The 17,896-nt window shown below is 37.0% G+C and overlaps 1 protein-coding gene across 3 annotated transcripts in view; it reads left to right on the top strand.

Annotated features, from left to right (window-relative positions):
• Plcb1 (phospholipase C beta 1) overlaps positions 1-12,837 on the top strand; it is a 616,577-nt gene extending 603,740 nt beyond the window's left edge. For 2 of the 3 annotated variants that reach the window (XM_048348812.1, XM_048348814.1), the window contains one exon: positions 9,593-12,837. In XM_048348812.1, the coding sequence (XP_048204769.1) occupies positions 9,593-9,820 (228 nt within the window). In that variant the 3' untranslated portion in view covers positions 9,821-12,837. The remainder of the gene's footprint in view (positions 1-9,592) is intronic. The other variant, XM_048348813.1, reaches the window with a different exon arrangement.
• Positions 12,838-17,896: the final 5,059 nt, after the last annotated feature.

The following is a 17,896-nucleotide window of genomic DNA, read 5'->3' as shown; positions in this document are numbered from 1 at the left end:
TTAATATGATGTTAGCAGTCGGTCTGTTGTATATGGCTTTTATTGTTTTGAGGAATGTTCCATCTATTCCTGTTCTCTCCAGAGCTTTTAATAAGTATGGATGTTGTATTTTGTCAAAGGCTTTTTGGGCATCGACTGAGATAATGATGTGATTCTTGATTTTAGTTCTGTTTATGTGGTGAATTACATTGATTGATTTACGGATGTTGAACCATACTTGTGACTGTGGGATGAAGCCTTGGTCATGATGTATAATTTTCTTGATCAGTTTCAGGATCCTGTTAGCTAATATTTTATTGAGGAGCTTTGCATCTGTGTTCATTAGTGATATTGGTCTGTAGTTCTCTTTTTTTGTTGGGTCTTTGCCTGGTTTGGGAATGAGTATGATATTAGCTTCATAGAATGTGTTTGGGATTTCTCCCTCTGTTTCTATTTCATGGAAGAGTTTGAGGAGTATTGGTATTAGCTCCTCACTAATGGTTTTATAGAATTCATTGGTGAATCCATCTGGGCCTGGGCTTTTCTTTGTTGGGAGGTTCTTGATTACCCCCTGTATCTCACTGTAAGTTATTGGTTTATTTAGTTGATTTATTTCTTCTTGGTTCAGTTTGGGAAGTTTATACTTCTCTAAAAATTGATCCATTTCTGTAAAATTATTGTTTTTAGTGAGTAGAGGTTCTGGAAATTGTTCCTTATGATTGAATATCGTGTGTACTTGTTGTAATTTTTCCGGTGGAGTCCCTGATTTTACGTATATGAGTCTCTTCTCTCCTTTTTTTTTTTGTAAGTCTTGCAAGGGGTCTGTCAATTTTATTTATTTTCTCAAAGAACCAGCTTTTAATCTTATTTATTTGTTGAATTGTCTTCCTATTTTCAATCAGATTTATCTCTTCTTTAATCTTTGCTGTCTCTCTCCTCCTAGTCATTTTAGATTTGATCATTTCTTGTTTCTCCAGTTGTTTTAGTTTCATCGTGAGGTTATTCACCTGCTCTATTTCCATTTTTTTTAATGTGAGTGCTGAGGGCGATGATCTTGCCCCTCAGTTCTGCCTTAGCTGTGTCCCATAGGTTTCTTTGTGATGTATTTTCATTGTCATTGTGGCTTATGAATTCGTTAATTTCATCTTTAATTTGGTCTGTGGCCCAAATGTTGGATAACAGTGTGGGGTTTAGCCTCCAAGAATGTGCATAGCCTCTGTGGTAACCGTTGTTATTGAGGGTTACCTTTATTCCACTGTGGTCAGATATAATACATGGGATGATGTCAATACTTTTGTATTTGCTGAGGTTCTTTGTGTGGGCTATGACATGGTTTATTTTGGAGTATGATCCATGAGGTGCTGAGAAGAAGGTGTATTGGGTCTCTGAAGGGTGGAAGATTCTTTATAGATCTGTCAGATCCATTTGGGATAAGGTGTTACTTAGATCCTCAGCTCCCTTGCTAATCCTCTGGGTGTTGGATCTGTCTCTTGGAGAGAGTGGGGTATTAAAGTCACCCACTATGATTGTGTTTGGGTCTATCTTGTTCTGTAGTTCTGTGAGAATTTGCTTGACATATGTGGGGCCTCTTTTGTTCAGTGAGTATACATTTATCACTGTGATGTCTTGATTCTGGATTTTTCCATGTATTAAAATGTAGTGACCTTCTTTGTCTTTTTTAGTTGATTTTAATGTTAAGTCCAGCTTGTCTGAGATCAGGATGGCTACTCCTGCATTTTGGTAGGTGCGTTTGCTTGGAAGATCTTGTTCCATCCTTTCATTCGGAGCCTGTTTTTATCCCTTGCTGTAAGGTGGGTCTCTTGTAGACAACAGATGGCAACTTTTTGTTTGCGGATCCATTCTGCCAGTCTGCTCCTCTTTATCAGAGAGTTTATACCATTTATATTCAAAGAGATCAAGGATAAGAGTGTTTTTTCTCCTTCCATTTTCTTGTTAGGCTGTTTTTCCTCTTTTTTTTTTTTTCTTGTCTTTAGTGAGCTGCTCTTTCTGTTGGGCTCTGGCTATTGTAGTTTCTTTCTGTTTCTGTCTGTGTCTCTTGTACGATTTCTGTTGGGTGGGGTTCCCCTCTTAGAATTCGCTGTAGGGCTGGTTTTTTATTCACATACTCCTTTAGATACCCTTTGCTATGGAAAGATCTGGTTTTCCCCTCAAATATGAACTCCAGCTTCGCTGGATATTTTATTCTAGGTTGGCAGTTGTTGGCCTGCAGGACTTGGATGGTGTTCTTCCATTCTCTTCTCGTGTGGTAGGTTTGTGTGGAGAGGTCTGCTGTTATTCGGATCCTCTGCCCAGTGTAATAAATTTCTTTCTTCGCTTTGGCTGCATTCAAAATTTGCTATTTATTCTTGAGATCTGAAGTCTTGATTATTATGTGCCTGGGCGTGGCTTTTCTAGGATATGGTCTGCCAGGTGTCCTATAGGCTTCGGTTACCTGGATGAGGTCCCTTGTGAGATTGGGGAAGTTTTCTGCAATCACTTTATTCAAAATATGTTGAAGCCCTCTGCTCTGGTATTCGGCTCCTTCTTCTATTCCAATTATGCGCAGATTATATCTCTTGTCTTTGTCCACTAGCTCCTGGATTAGTCTGCCCTGGAGCTTAACCGTTTCTTGGAGTGTGGTAATTTTCTGGACCTTATTGGCCACATCATCGTCCGAGAGAGATTCTGGCTTCAATATGGTCAATTCTTTGTGCTGTGGATTCAAGTGCCGAGTTTATGGATGTCAGAGAGCTATTTATGGTTGCCAGATCAGCTCTGATCATGGAAATTTCTTCCTTTAAAGAGTTGTATTTTAAATCTATTTTTTCATGCATTTCACTTCTCAGGATGTTAAGGTCTTCTTTAACGGAGGTTTGCACTGTATCCATTTTTGCTTCCATTTCTTTCTTGGCTTCCTGGATGTCCTTCGAGACTTCCACCCTAAACTCCTGGAATTGTTTTCTGATTTTGTTTCTGAGGCTTTCCATCATTTCTGCTAACATAGCCTCAGTTGTTTTTTTATTCTCCATCTCCTCTTCAGTCGTACTGCTTTTTGGAGCTGGCGAGTTGGCTTGCCCTTTGATAAAATTTGTTATATTTCTTTGTGATTTGTGCGTCGGGAGATCTGTGGGTTGCTTCCTTGGTTTGGCTTTGTGCTGGTTCCCGCTGGTCCGTCAGTGGGAGACTTGTTTGTGTCCTGGCTCTGGGTTTGAGTTTGGCTGTTGAACCTTACTGCCCGATGGGTGAGCGTGACCCTCTCAGTTGTTGCTGAGGTGGTCACCCTCACTGCACTTGGGGGTGGGTAGGTTCTGTGTCTTTCTCTGCGGGATAGTGTCCTGCTGCTGTGTTGTGCTGACCCTAGTGTGCCCCTGGTGGGTATTTGCTGGTCGCTGATTCAGCATGGCATGGAGGCTTTTCTCTGCTTTGGTTCTTTTCTCCACTCGGTATCTTGGTCAGAGGAGCTCACCTTTCAGGTGGTTCGCCCACCTGTGTGGATTGCTCTGGGGCCAATGTTGTTGAGGGGCGGCCCACCCACTTGTGCAAAATGAGCCAATCTGAGTGGGCACTGTTGCTGGAGGGCCCTGCCCACCTGAGCTACAAATTTCAAAGTATTTGGAATAAGATAATTATAATACCTTATTGCTAAAGGTCAGGAGATACAAGTTAAATGAGTTAAAATATATCAGTATTAAAATTTAATATATACACCAGATTCTCCCAGAAAAGAAAAGGTAAAAAAAAAAACCTTAAAATGTCTTATGTAAAATTATATATAACTTTATCAGTAATAGAATTGTGCATTCTTAGTGAAATATATTCTATGAACATCAAAAACAATGACATTGAGTGATATTGGTTCTCTTTTCAAAAATCATTTAAGCAGTATGTGAGAATTGATTTCTAGGTTCTCTATTCTACAGATTTTTAGAATTTTGTGTATTTGTTTCAAAACAAACCTTTTTAAACAATAGCTTATGAAAAATGTTTTATTTGTCAGAAAACAAAATAATACAATGAATGTTAGGCACTGGGTTAACTACTCAAGAGGTGAGATCTGGAGATTTGGATTCAAAACAAGCCCAAGCAAACCAGCCTGAGAGACTCTTATCTCCAACTAACCAGCTATAAGCCAGAAATGAGGGAGTACTAGTTGTTAGCATAAAAAGCCAAGTGAGTATCTATGGCCCCGAATTCAAGCCCTGGCACTAGCAAATTTTAAAAGAGAAAGAATAATGATTACAACCTATTTAAATCCATGGAATAAGTTTTTTAAAAAAAGATTTGCATATAGTTATGTTCAGAGAAAGAGAAAAAACATATCATTTTTCTAAATGATTGTTTCTCCAATGGCTAGCTCAGAAATTTTGTAATGAAGGGAAAAGCATGAAACACTCCCCATTTTTAGGGGGAACTTTTACTCATCTCCACAGGAAGAGGAAAACCTCCATAGAAAATACCAACTATCTATGAAAAGTGTAAAATGTGTGTGTGTGTGTGTGTGTGTGTGTGTGTGTGTGTGTTTGCCATACCGGTAATGAGACAGCCAAGAATCATCAACTACATGAGAGTGTGAAGGAAAGAGTATACAGATCCAGAATTTGACCTGACAGAATAATTACTAATTGTAAAAGCAAAATGTCAGGATAAAGTTAAAATTCAGCATCCACCACATCAATATAAGTGATCAAATACATGTAAGTAGCATGCTCAATGATGGGACCACCTGGTACTACACATGCATCAATGTGTTCTAGTATTAGATATAGCAGAATAACTATGGAATATTTTTAATAACGTGTTCATCCTTCATCTAGTCAAATCTATAGCTATAATAACTTCTAGCTTTTAAGAAATACAAGTTTTCAAGTATGGATATAAATGATACCATAACCAACATTTCTGTTTAAAAAAAAAAAACAAACACAAAAAAACAACTGGACAAGACTCAAAAAAAAAGTTCAAGTCATAAACCAGGCCTTGGTGGCTTATGCATGTAATCCTAGCTACTCAGAGGCTAGATCTAAAGATCTAAAGATCACAGTTCAAAACCAGCCCAGGCAGGGAAATCCATGAAACTCTTCTCTCCAATTAACCATTAGAAAAACAGAAGTAGAGGTGTGGCTCAAGGTGGTAGAGTGCTAGACTTGAACCAAAGAGCTTAGAGACAGTGAGTAGGCCCTGGGTTCAAGCCCCATGACTGACCAAAATATTTATTAATATTAATAAATAATCTAAGTCATTAAAAAACATTAAAAATGAGAAGGCGAAATAATGAGGAAAAAGTAACTACTGAATTCAACACAAGAACCCTGATCTAAAAAGGTAAGCTAGAAAGGATAATACTTGGGTACTTGGAGTGACAATGGATGTTAAATAACATTACTTTCTTTGAAATGATCAATACATGGTCATTATGCAGGAAAATATCCTTATTTTTAGCAGTTCTGTGCTGCCATATGTAAGGGTGAAATGTCATGATAACTGAAACATTTGCAAATGATTCCACCAACATTATAAAGATGGATGAGCGATAGCAACATATGTAGTAAAAGATTGTTTTCAAGTATTTAGATTTTGCTAGTTGTTGTTTGTTTTGCCCCAAACAACACTATGTCTTGGTGTTTTTATTTCTATCAGCCAGATTTTCAAAAGGAATGTTTCAAGATCAAAATCTATGTATGTTTTTCTGTTTGTAGATGATATCAGGTTATTGCTCAATGCTTGAAAATGTCTTTGGGCTGACAAATGTGATTTGAATTGATGCCAACAAAAAATAATTCAGAGACCTTTTTAATATTTGAATCTCCAGTTTCCCTTAATAAATAAGACTGACAATAATCAGGTAAACTAAGTTGTTAGCATTTTCATTAAACAGATCTGCTTCCATTCAGCTCCTACTTCTTTTACACAGGCTGCCTTTTGTATTTCCATAATTTTCTTGGTTTCTATAAAAACTAGTTTGTAACTCTCCAGAGTATTGAAGTAGGGGCCTTTCTTGGAATGAATCATCCATTGCCCTTAATCCTTTCCATATTAACATACAGTGAACAGCACTTAATTTATAAGAATAAGTACTGTATAAAGGAGGGAAAATCACACAACTTTAACAAGAAATTAAATAGCCAATTCAATTGTGTTTGTATGTCTGTGTGTGTGCCTGTGTGTGTATGTTGTGTAGTGTTGTGTTTACATGTGTTAATGGGGATTGAACCCAGGACCTCATGGATGTGAATGCAAGCCACTCTACCCCTTGATCCACACCTCCAAGTTATTTTGCTTTCGTTTTGTTTCTGAGATACGGTCTTGCTGACTTTGGGAAGGCTGGTATCAAGCTTGCCCTCTTACTGCCTGTGTCTCATGGGTAGCACCACCACACCTGCCAGCAACATAAAATTAACTTGTTAATAAGTGAATGACTTTACTTTCAAGGAGTGACATATATAGCACTGCATAGAAACCAGGAAGCAGTAACCTAGTTTTGAATACAATAAAATCTACAACTGCCTCATGACAAAAAAAGAAAGGAAGGTTTCCATAAAGTTATAATTTAGCCACAATTGGGTCAATGATTTTAAATTGGTTAAAAAATTACTAAAATTAAATTCTCAAAATTAAATCTTTATTGGACTTAAATCTCCAAAAATATTTTAAAGTGTTGTTTTAGGATTAGCATTTTCCTTTTTCCCCCTTCCTCTTCTTTTCTTCTTTCATTACTAAGAAAAACACCCAGCACTTATGAAACACAATGGGGCCTTGTCCACCTGTGATTTCTAATCAAACAGGAGCCATCTGCAAGAATGCAGACAATATATTCATAGCTAAGGTCTGTAAGTTCAACCTAAGTGAAGACAGTAATGTATTGTGTCCTCAAAACAAAATCCCTTGCTTTTATCCCTTTCCCTACTTTCCTTGGAAAGGAAACTAATCATGTGTGTTATTGGATTGAGGTGAATTAATAATGAGGCCTGGTGCTGTCACAACTCAGTCTGAGATCCATCTACACATGCAAAAGGTTGACATTCATAAAAGCCCCTACTTCCTCCTAAATGGCTGGGCTGGCAGGAGAAGATTGCCTTGGATGCATCGGTGATTTGCTCCATGAGTTGGACAATGAGGGTGGAGGCGTATGGCCTGTGCCGTGTACCCTCATGGCATTCAGCATCTTAGTGTTCTGAGTACCCCCTCCCTTGTTGCATTTCCTTCTTGGCCTATTTGCATTCTTGTTGTAAAACTCAATGGTAAATTTCAAGAGAATAGATAACTGCCAATACTTAGGCTGTTATTGTTGTTAGATACCCTTGGATGAAAAACAAAGTCATCCAAAGAAAATCCATATTCTATTCTCTGAGATTCTTGAGGATTGTTGTTTTTCAGAGTTCATAATTTTTTTCAGGTTTAGGGAGGCAGTATGTTGTATAAACCTTGAGTATAACACTCCAAGGAGACTTAGTTAATCCTCATACTCAAATCAATTCTTCTGTCTTCAATAGCATAAACAAAGATGATAAAGTGCCTGAGATCAGGTCATGTCAATTAGTTTACTACCAATTTCTCAAAATGCCTCTTAATTTCACAACTTTAAGGGCTGATAGAATTAGACCAAATAACTAAGACTTGGAAAATATTTTTTTCTTGCATAGAAGCATGAGGGAAAGGAATTAACCCTATCCAGAGAAAGATGTTCTGAGACTGACTTCATCTTGGATGGTGTTAGGCTCAGGACATCAGGCCAGGATAGGGCAAACTGTAGAACCTGGAGCTTAGACAATAAGACAGGGAAATAAAGTTGCCCAAGTGAAACAGTCACACTGGGATCAACCAGCACTGTGGAAAAATGCAGGGTCTCAGCTCCACCCAGACCCCCTAACCCAGAATGAAAATCTAGTCCTCAGTGAACTGTGTATACTTCAAAGGTTAAGAATTGTTGACACTTTGTCTTGGACATGACAGAACATAAAATATAAACTTATTTTTCAAAAGCTGGCAAACTTATGAATGTATCTGACAAGCCCAGAGCGGGTAGCTCAATGCCTGTAATCCTAGCTACTCAGGAAGCTGAGATCTGAGAATTGTGGTTCAAGCCAGCCTAGGCAGAAAGTCCATGAGACTCTTATCTCCAATGAATAAATAGAAAACCGGATGTGAAGCTGTGGCTCAAAGTGGTAGAGTGGTCACCTGGAGCCCCATGACCAACCAACCAACCAAAAAAAGAAAAAAAGAAAAGTTGAGAATTAGCAAGAGAAATTACTTACAGATTTTAAGGACATATCTTAAGAACAGTTGCCTCAAAGCTCATGGAAGGCAAGAGAAAAGCAGGTAATCCTTACATTTGCTGCTTGCCATTCACATAAGCAGAGGGAATTTATTTAAAATTCTGAATTTTTGGGCTGGGGATATGGCCTAGTGACAAGAGTGCTGGCCTCTTATACATGAAGCCCTGGGTTCAATTCCTTAGCACCACATATACAGAAAACGGCCAGAAGTGACGCTGTGGCTCAAGTGGCAGAGTGCTAGCCTTGAGCAAAAGAAACCAGGGACAGTGCTCAGGCCCTGAGTCCAAGCCCCAAGACTGGCCAATCAATCAATCAATCAATAAATAAATAAAATCTGAATTTTCCTTGGAGCTCCAGTAGCAGAATTCTCCAGCAGGCAGTCCTCTTTGCTGCCCCCTTCTTCACCCCACCATTGTCCCAGAATCCCAGCTTTGACAGTGATTTTATTACTAGAGTTGCCGTATAAGTCTGCATGTGGAGGAAGACTGCCCTGACATTAAAAAGCCTGAAATTCTCCCAAGTATATAAAATAGAGAAATTTAAAGACAATTTAAAGGTATCTTACAGGCCAATAAAATTGCAATGAAAAAAAAAAGAAGAAGAAGAAGGAAGTGATTTTTTTTTTAAAAAGAAAAGCCAAAATAAAAATTAAAATGGTTATGTGAGCATGTTCAACCATAAAAAATGCTTCAAGCTTCTCTTTGCATACATCCATGGGGCTTGAAGTGTAGTTTATTTGTAGAGTATGTGTTTAGCATAATAAGATCCTATGGCTAGTTCTCAGCACTGAAAAATAGAAATGTGATGAACAGAAAAGGGGAAAGGGAAGGAGAAGGATAGGGGAGGATGAGAGAAAGGGCAACAAAAAGTTCAATGTTGACATCTGTGTCTCTGGCTTGAACCATAATTCATTTACCCCATTCTACCACTCTGTCCATCCCAGCCAGCTCCTCAGCTCTCCCCAGCTGGATTCGTGGTTAACTTTGACCTGTTCAGTAAGCAGTAGTTTCCACCCCCCAAATACAAGAACTTTAAAGAGTTGTGTACCACCTCTATCAACTTTTCTTTCCAAATGTATATATGTGGGAGTGTTCACAGCTGTATTCAAATTGTTGCCTCTCTTATGCCACATGTAACCTAAACTTGACTTTCAGCTATGAAAAAACAATACGGAATGTCTGACTAAACTGTTTTTCTCTATAGGTGCAGGACCAATGAATGCTGTTTTATATAATGTTTTCCTCTCTCTACCCTTCATATATCTCTTTCAAAGAGTTTCACATGACCGCCATGGAAATCTAAACAATCTCAAATTGTTCTTCTTTCTTGATGTCTCCTAGCTGCAGACAGACTTGGAGCAAGAATACCAAGACAAGTTCAAAAGACTGCCCCTGGAGATTTTGGAGTTTGTACAGGAAGCTATGAAAGGAAAAATCAGTGAAGATAGCAATCACGGCTCCGCCCCTGCCTCCTTGGCTTCGGACCCTGGAAAAGCCAACCACAAGCCTCCTTCCAATGAGGAGGTGGAAGGAGAAAACCCAGGAAGAGAGTTTGATACTCCTCTGTGATTGTTCCCGCCCAGGCCTTCAGGATATGCATGGCCACTCAAGCTCCATTAGACTCTCTCTTACTAGAAAGATCACTGCCTAGGATCCTCTTCCTGAGAAGCATCCCTTAGCCCGAAATCCTCATCAAGGGAAAGCTATCCTGGCTCCCTGCGCCATGTGGCAACTACTGCAGTGAAGAATGCACGTATGTGGGATTTTTGTTTTGTTTTGTTTTCTTTCTTTCCAATAATAAATTCAAAGCAGGCAACTCCCAGGCTCCACAGAACACTTAATGAAGGACAGTGTCTCTTCTCTCTCAAGAAATTTTGAACTCATGTTTTGTTTTTTGTGTTTTTTTTTTTTGAAGCTCTGTTGTAAAGTATTTCAAAGTAATAGAAATAGGTTGAGAAATGCATAGCACTATTTAACACTATCGATCATCCAACTTTAAGCTTTTCTTTTGTTTTTCTAACAGCCCCTCCACTCTGTATTTTTCAGTGACTATGAATATTTCATCTTTTACTTTGCAAGCACTGGTGGCTTGCATTTTGCTAATTTATTTATCGATTCTAGAAGCATCTGTGTATTTGTTGTTGATATGGCTTTGTCAGCTCCCATAGTGACCCAGTAAGCTGGTTTCCTTTTTTAAATAAAGAAAAGAATAACTTGATTATGTCCTTGCCTCCGGGAAGCCATCCCAAGACTTAGCAATATGGATTGTATGTCTGGTTGCATGAGCAAGTTGGCTGCATGCTTTCAGGTACAATCTGAATTGACTACTTGCATTCAAAGTCTAGGTATGCATTGATTGTTAGCCAGAAATGATCAAATGGTTACAAATGATCCATTCTGCTGAATTTTTTTTAATTCTGATATATATTAAGCAGAAATTCAGTCAGAATGAACAGGTCCTGATGGTTATTTTTTGCTGTCAGACATTTTTATGGTTCATTTATTTTTTATATAGAAAAATTAAATCATTATCTAAACACAAAGACCCATGTACAAATGCTGTTTTCTCCATGTATATAGATATGCACTTAGCTATGTAAGTACACACACAAGTGTGTGCACAAATGTGGATGTGTGTTTATTCATTGGCAATGACCCCAAATCTTTTCCACTTGAAACCAAATCCAGGGACAAACTGATAGAGAAGAAAAGGAACAAGTAACTACATCACATCAATGTTAAGTGATATGAAAATTGTAAGAGAACATTGATGAATCTCTGTATGCAATTTAAAGTAGACTTAAGATTTAGAATATGAATCTGGTAGATATTTTATGAAATAAAAATGATTTTAAAATATTCGATTTTAAGCTTGTTGCAATGCTGAGAATAGACAAAATGTATAGGACAGTTATTTGGAAATTTATCACTATCTTCCATAGTTTTAAGTCTAACCAATTTCAATTGTATTCTAAGATTTAAGAACTTTGATTATGTATGTAGTCTGTACATATAATGCACTTAACCATGTCTTTTTAAGTTCCTATTTTAAGTGGTATAAGAGAAGTAAATTATGTCATGATAAAACTGATCAAAATAATTATTAAAATGTCTTAAGAAAGAATATATAACAGTAATTTATAGAATCATACAAAAAATTGATGCTAAAACCCAGATGCTAGATGCGCAGTTTTATTTTCCTTTAAAATAAACCTGATTGTAGCCTAGCAAGAATTTTAATACTGCAAATGTAAAAGTTATGTCCTGAAAGTTGTGTTTCAAGAATTTAATAGTTATATGGAAATCATTTTATTTAATGTTAAGCAATAACTAGGAATCACAATTAAGTTTTCATCAAAATGGAGGCTTACTTCTAACATTAGGGAGAAGTGTTTGATTCAAAAAAAGGAAACCACATATATAGTGAGACACAAGGGGAAATCACTTCCTCTTTGGATATGATTATGTTTTGATCTGAAGGATTTAGAATGTTAATCAGAAACTTAATAAAACTAAACGTCCACAGAAAGAGAAATCTTTTATGCATCCTTGTACTTTTTGCACTTTGAAAGGATGGCATATATCATAAAGAAGAAAGAGTGGTCAAAATCAAAGGCTACATTTTTATAAACAGACTGTCTAAAACTGCGGGAAAATGAAGGAAAAATGGTATTCAGAACCAAACACCATGGTAATTATTACAGAATATTGTATCACATCTTAGTCCAGACATAGACTGAGGTTCTAACTGTCTTGGTATTTGGGTTTCATTATCTTAGTAGTTCTAGTCATTTTCTGACATGTTTGTATCTGGCCCATTTACTGTAATCACATTTTTATATCTGTACAATGACACTTTTTGCAGTTGTGAGGTAGTATGTAACACTGTGTATCTTGCATTATTGAAGCTACTAGAGTGATACTATCATTTAATAATATTAATATTACTTGAAAAAAGACAAAGATAAAGAAAAGGGGGGGTCTATATGATGTGCAGTTTTGTGCCTTTATGTGTTTGCCTTGTTCTTTGTTGAATGTGTAAAATTCTGTACTGTGGATTTTCTTCTAATAGAGAGTAGAATTGTGTATTAAATTAGACTGCGTCTCTGACACCTGTACACTACTGAGAACAGCATGGTTTCAACCATGTAAATCTGTTTCCCAAGTTCTATTGACATGCCGTGTGTTTTGGGTTCCAGCATTTCACTGAAACATTTGAGAACCACCATACATTCCTTGCTACTCCTATAATAGATAAGCAGTCATTAAGTAATTCTGAAAGAAAGGGCCATTGCTTGCATTCCTTTGAATTTAATGTTGCGCTTGTGCACTGTATCAATATTGTTTGTGATGGATTGGAAATTGTGACTTTTGCCTTTTAAGAAGAAAAAAGATAGGAGAAAGTATTTGAAGCTCTTCAAGTGTACATATTCTGGTTCTTCTATCTCAAATTATTTAAAATGCATTATTCACATTTTTGTAATAATTCTATGCAATTTTGTGGCATGATGTTTCTTCCACTTGTAATTTTATGTGCTTTCATCACAAATCCAAAGGAAACAATAAAAATTTCTTAACACAAACCAGTTGTTATTTCTTGACATCGAACTATGTCCCACTTGTACATGAATCCCATCCTCACCATAGTGTAATAATTTAGTAATATTACATAATGCATTGCCCATCAAGCTATTGGTGCAAAGGTACAGGAAAAACAAGCAATGGTTATGTAAATAGGGGCATTGATGCAAAGCTCCAGCATTGTTTAGGGTCCTCCATGGTAGAAAGGGCAGTCACACAGAATTGAGTCTGTATGGGCCATATATCCCACTCCAGCCCTTCTATTTTTTTTTCCATCGGTGAATACATCCAGGATAAATTCAGTTACATCTCTGAGTTAAGGCACCAATTTCAAAACACAACATAGCTTATGCATGACAAAAATAGTTATCAATTTCCAAATTCTGAGACATGGTAGAGAAAGTGAGACTTGCCTTGGAATCCAAGAGGACCAACCAGTCCTTTGTCCCTCAAGAGAAAACTTAGGATCCATCCTTATACCTGGCATTTATGGACAGTCATTTCTTTGTAACCTCTGGATATTTATTTTTCTAGCAGTAGCTTTATTGAGCTATAATTTACATATGAAGTTCATCATTTTGAAATACACACTTCAGTGAATTTACCTTTGTGAATTTACCTGTTCTGAATATTTCCTGGAATCCTATTCAAGAGTTATATGGCTTTTAGTGCCTGGATTCTTTCACTTAACATAAACTTAAAAATCTGTATGTGTTGTTTAATGTATCAATATGTCAGTCTTTTCTAATGGTAGAATAATATTCCATTGGGTGCACAATTTTCCATTCACACTTAGACAAGAGTTTCTCCTACCTCTCAGTTGCTATGAAGAATAGTTCTGAGAATATTTATTGCATACTTTTTTTATGTTTTCAGTTCTCTTGAGTGTATGCCTGGCAATGCAATTCTTGGGACATATTGGTAATTCTATGCTTACATTTTTAAGGAGCTATCAAATTGTCTTCTAAAGTGGATGTGCCAAAAACGTATGGAACTTCCAATTTCCTCACATCTTTGCTCACCTTTATTGTTTTCTGTCTCTTTAATTATTGATATCCTAGTTGGTGTAAAATAGCATCTTACTGCATTGTTAATTTATACCCTAGCAATTAATGATGTAATAGGTCTTAAATATGTTTAGATCTTCTTTGGAAAAATGTCTATTTAAATTGTTTATCTATTTTTAATTGAGTAGACAGTTATGTTAAAATCGAGGTCTCTTTCTTGATAATTTGCCTCAATCTCATTTCTGCTTGTCCATACCAAAACCTTAACTAAGGAAAACTCTCCCTGTGGCTAGTAAACAGCTGTGGGTTTTTACAGAAATAGTTCAATTTGTTTTCCACATAGATCTAGACTGCCATTTGTCTGCTTATTTACTAACTTAATTTGTAAGTGAATGTCAAATATTTCCTTTCCATGATTTCTCCCTTCCTCCCAAATGCACAGTGAAAAATATCTGATTAATATGAATTGTATTCACTGGCATCCATTGAGTTTCCTATGGAAGGAAATTTATTTGGGACTAGTGAAAATGTTAATGTTGTGACGGAAACATTGCCACATGGACTTTAAAAGTTAAAGTGAGATACATAACATATTCTTCCATTTATACTGTCATGAAATCTAATGTGTCAGTGAAACAAAGAAAAGAAGATCTTGCCAATAAATCTATGACTCCCTCATCAAGCATAAAAGCAATCACTATTTCAGAAAGATTAAAAGCAAAAGTGTTTCTAGAATCAGTAGGGGAATGTAATTCCCTTCCTCTTCTTCTTCTTCTTCCTCCTCCTATTTCTCCTCTTCTTTTCCTCCTTCTCTGCCTCTTTATCCTCAACATCCTAAGAAAGAATGCAGCATTGCAATCAGGCTAACAGCAGTCCAAAAGCAGGAAAATATCAGGGAAAAAATGTGTACTGATTTGACTCATAACAAAGTCTCTTAAGAGTGCATTTCTTTCTGGGTCTGTATGTGATTGTCACAGATAAAAGACATGCTTTCCAGCTAGATGTCTGGTGGCCCCACCTGTACTCCTAGCTATTGAGAAGGTTGAGATCTGAGGATCATGGTTCACAACCAGACTCTATCTCCAACTGACCACCAAAAAGCCAGAAGTGGAGGTATGGCTCAAGTGGTAGACTGCTAGTCTTGAGCAAAACAGCTAAGAGAGAGTAAGCAGGCCATGGATTCAAGCCCCAGTACTGGCATGCACACTCATACACACTCACACACACACATGCACACACCTACACATCTGCTTCCCAAACTTCTTCCTCAAACTCTAGTCTGTACAGGTTTGTGTCTTCTCTTCCTTCACCTCCAGATTTAGACCATTTTATTTAACTCACTCAGCAATCCTTTTATCTTCAATGTCATGGTGTTGTCCAAATCAGTCCCCAAAGATTCAAAAACGAAACAGGCAGAAGTAGAATTATCCCATGTTAACATCTTTCCAGTAATACAATCATCACTATATATTCCATGAACTTTACTATGTTCAAAACACTCATTTTGGACTAAGCTACATCACAGGTTTCTTGTGTTATGAAACTTCAAGTTAGCTTCCAGGCTGTGCTCTCAAAAAGAATGATATTGTGTATGTCTCACTGCCAACATACACAAGGGAAGTTCTATTCTCCTTCTGTCATGATGATGTTATTTTTATACAAGTATACACAAGGAAACACACACCTTGACTGGGAGGGGGGTCTTCTATATCAAATGGCATTTAACATCTTTTTTTTAATTCTTAAATTGTTCTCTAAGTTACTCACAACTTGCATAGAATAAAGGACAACCTCAAGTTTGTGAAGCTAGGATATAGCCTGTTTCTCACTGAGAAATAGTTTATGAGTCCAAGCAGTTTATTAAGAGACAAATTTATACTGAACTCTCTATAAAATAAATGCAAAGTTGGGATTGATTCATAACCTACTACAAAATCTCTTGAAACTACTCTCTCCATCTTTCCCCTTCATTTATGAGGTTGCAACAAATTTTTTAAAAAGTTACTGATCCCTAAAATCTCTATTTGTATTTGACTTTCTACATTTTTTGTTTACTTTTCTCTTTTCTTCACTTGAAGCAAGAAAAGTTACTTTAATGAGCAATTATCTCTTGAGGAGAAGCAGGAATCTGTTTCATCATAAAAAAAGACATGCAGAGATCTCCTTACAGGTAACCTACCATGAAGCAATGAATCAGGAAGAGTTATCCAGTACTGCCCATCAATTATTGGTTGAAGTTCTTTGCCAGGACACTAGCTCTCCACAATTTTTAATCTGTGGCATCCACTAGCCCAATTCCTATGTCCAACAAACATCCTTCAGCAGAGAGGCAAAGGGTTTTGGGGCTGGGTGGAGAGTTTCCTCGGGTAGATTTCCTGGGAAAGCTAAAGTTTTCATGCTAACATTCAGCACATCAAGAACCCATCCCATCTGTCATTAACAAACAGAAGATGCAGGACAACTCATGTATATGAAATTGCCTAGAGAATAGAGCAGCCCTCACCTAACTCTGAGACCTGTATAAGTGAAGGTATTGCAGTTTGATCTACTCTCAAGTGATAGATTCAAGAAAGAGGCTTGTGGTAGCCCTAGAATTGGACTGGGCTATTGAGGCAAGTAATTATAAATTGACAAGACAATCTAGAAAGGGTAACTGGCAAGGTGCCAGAGGCTCATGTTTGTAATCCTAGTTACTCAATAAACTTAGATCTGGAGGATTATGATTCAAAGTCACTTTGGCCAGAAAAGTCCATCAGACTCTATACCCAAAATAACCAGCAAAAAGCAGGGCTGAAAGCCCTGGTTGATATAGTAAAGTGCCAGCCAAGAAAGCAAGTAAACCAGAGACCCTGTGTTCAAATACCACAAAAACTGAATTAGATTAAATGGCCTTTAGGTAGGTATATGTCCCAGATCTTAAAAATGCTTCTTTGGGGGTGAGGTACAGATGGTAAAAACTGAGAGAAAGGCCTTCATCAACAAGACTCCCCTCACCTAGACCTAGGACAATAGTTCTTCCAGCATAAAGAGCTTGATAATTTGCAAATATCAAATAGAGTTTTATGTTCCCAAATATTTTCTCCAAATGACCATTCATTTACTCAGAAAGCTATGACTTTCTGTGTTCTATATCTCAGGGACCTGGGACAGCAAGATAGAGACCTACAAGTCTGTAAAGTACTCTTTGGAGCTCTGTCATTCAAAAAGTATAAATGACTAGGAGAATGGAAAGGATTCCAGTTATGACCATAATGTTTCCACACATAAGGAGAAAAGGGGGTCTTTTCCTGATCTGACATAACTAAATATAACGGAGATATATTAAGAGGGTAAGTGCCAGAGGTTCCTAAGAGAGAAATTTTAATATATTATGCAACGTGCCAAAGAAATAACAAGATCCAAAGAGAACAGAGTCAACCTTACGAAAAGTCACTGAGACATCCGTAGTACAGCACGGAAACAACAGAAAAACTCCAGGACACCAAAGATTGAAGCAGGAAAAATACTGAATATCAGGGATGAAAAAGATCATAACAAAGCAAGGCAATGGTTGTTTTACCAGAGAATACACTGAAAGAAGATATTGAGGATGAGAGAGTCCTCCCTCTGTTATATGGTGGTGCTACGCAAGCTTCCTAAAATTTAACTACAACTAACAACAATTCACTGAGTTGCTTGTTTTATTGATATAGGGTCTCAAAAATTAACAATATTGGCTCTATAAATATAAAATACATTCTATCAGAGATAATATGAAGACAATCAAAAGGCTGGAGTCCATCCAAAATATTCTTTATGGCATGAGAACTATATGGTTCTGTAAATTGCAAGCTTTATCCACTGACTGACAAGACAAAGAAAAGTTTCTCTAATAGAGTCACATGTTGCTCTTTTGTTCCCTTCTCAGTGATTGAAAAATTGGTAATATTTCACTTATCAAAACTTTGCCTTCTCAACTTTTTAAAAATTATCTTTAAGTAGTTATACAAAGGACTTGCCATTTAACAAAGCACTTTATAAATACAGTATACTTTGATCAATGCCATCCCTTTGAGCA

This window comes from Perognathus longimembris, chromosome 6 (genome assembly GCF_023159225.1).
Source record: "Perognathus longimembris pacificus isolate PPM17 chromosome 6, ASM2315922v1, whole genome shotgun sequence".
NCBI classification, from domain to species: domain Eukaryota; kingdom Metazoa; phylum Chordata; class Mammalia; order Rodentia; family Heteromyidae; genus Perognathus; species Perognathus longimembris.
Note: the sequence above shows the minus strand (reverse complement) of the source record. Positions and strands in the feature narration are given on the sequence as shown.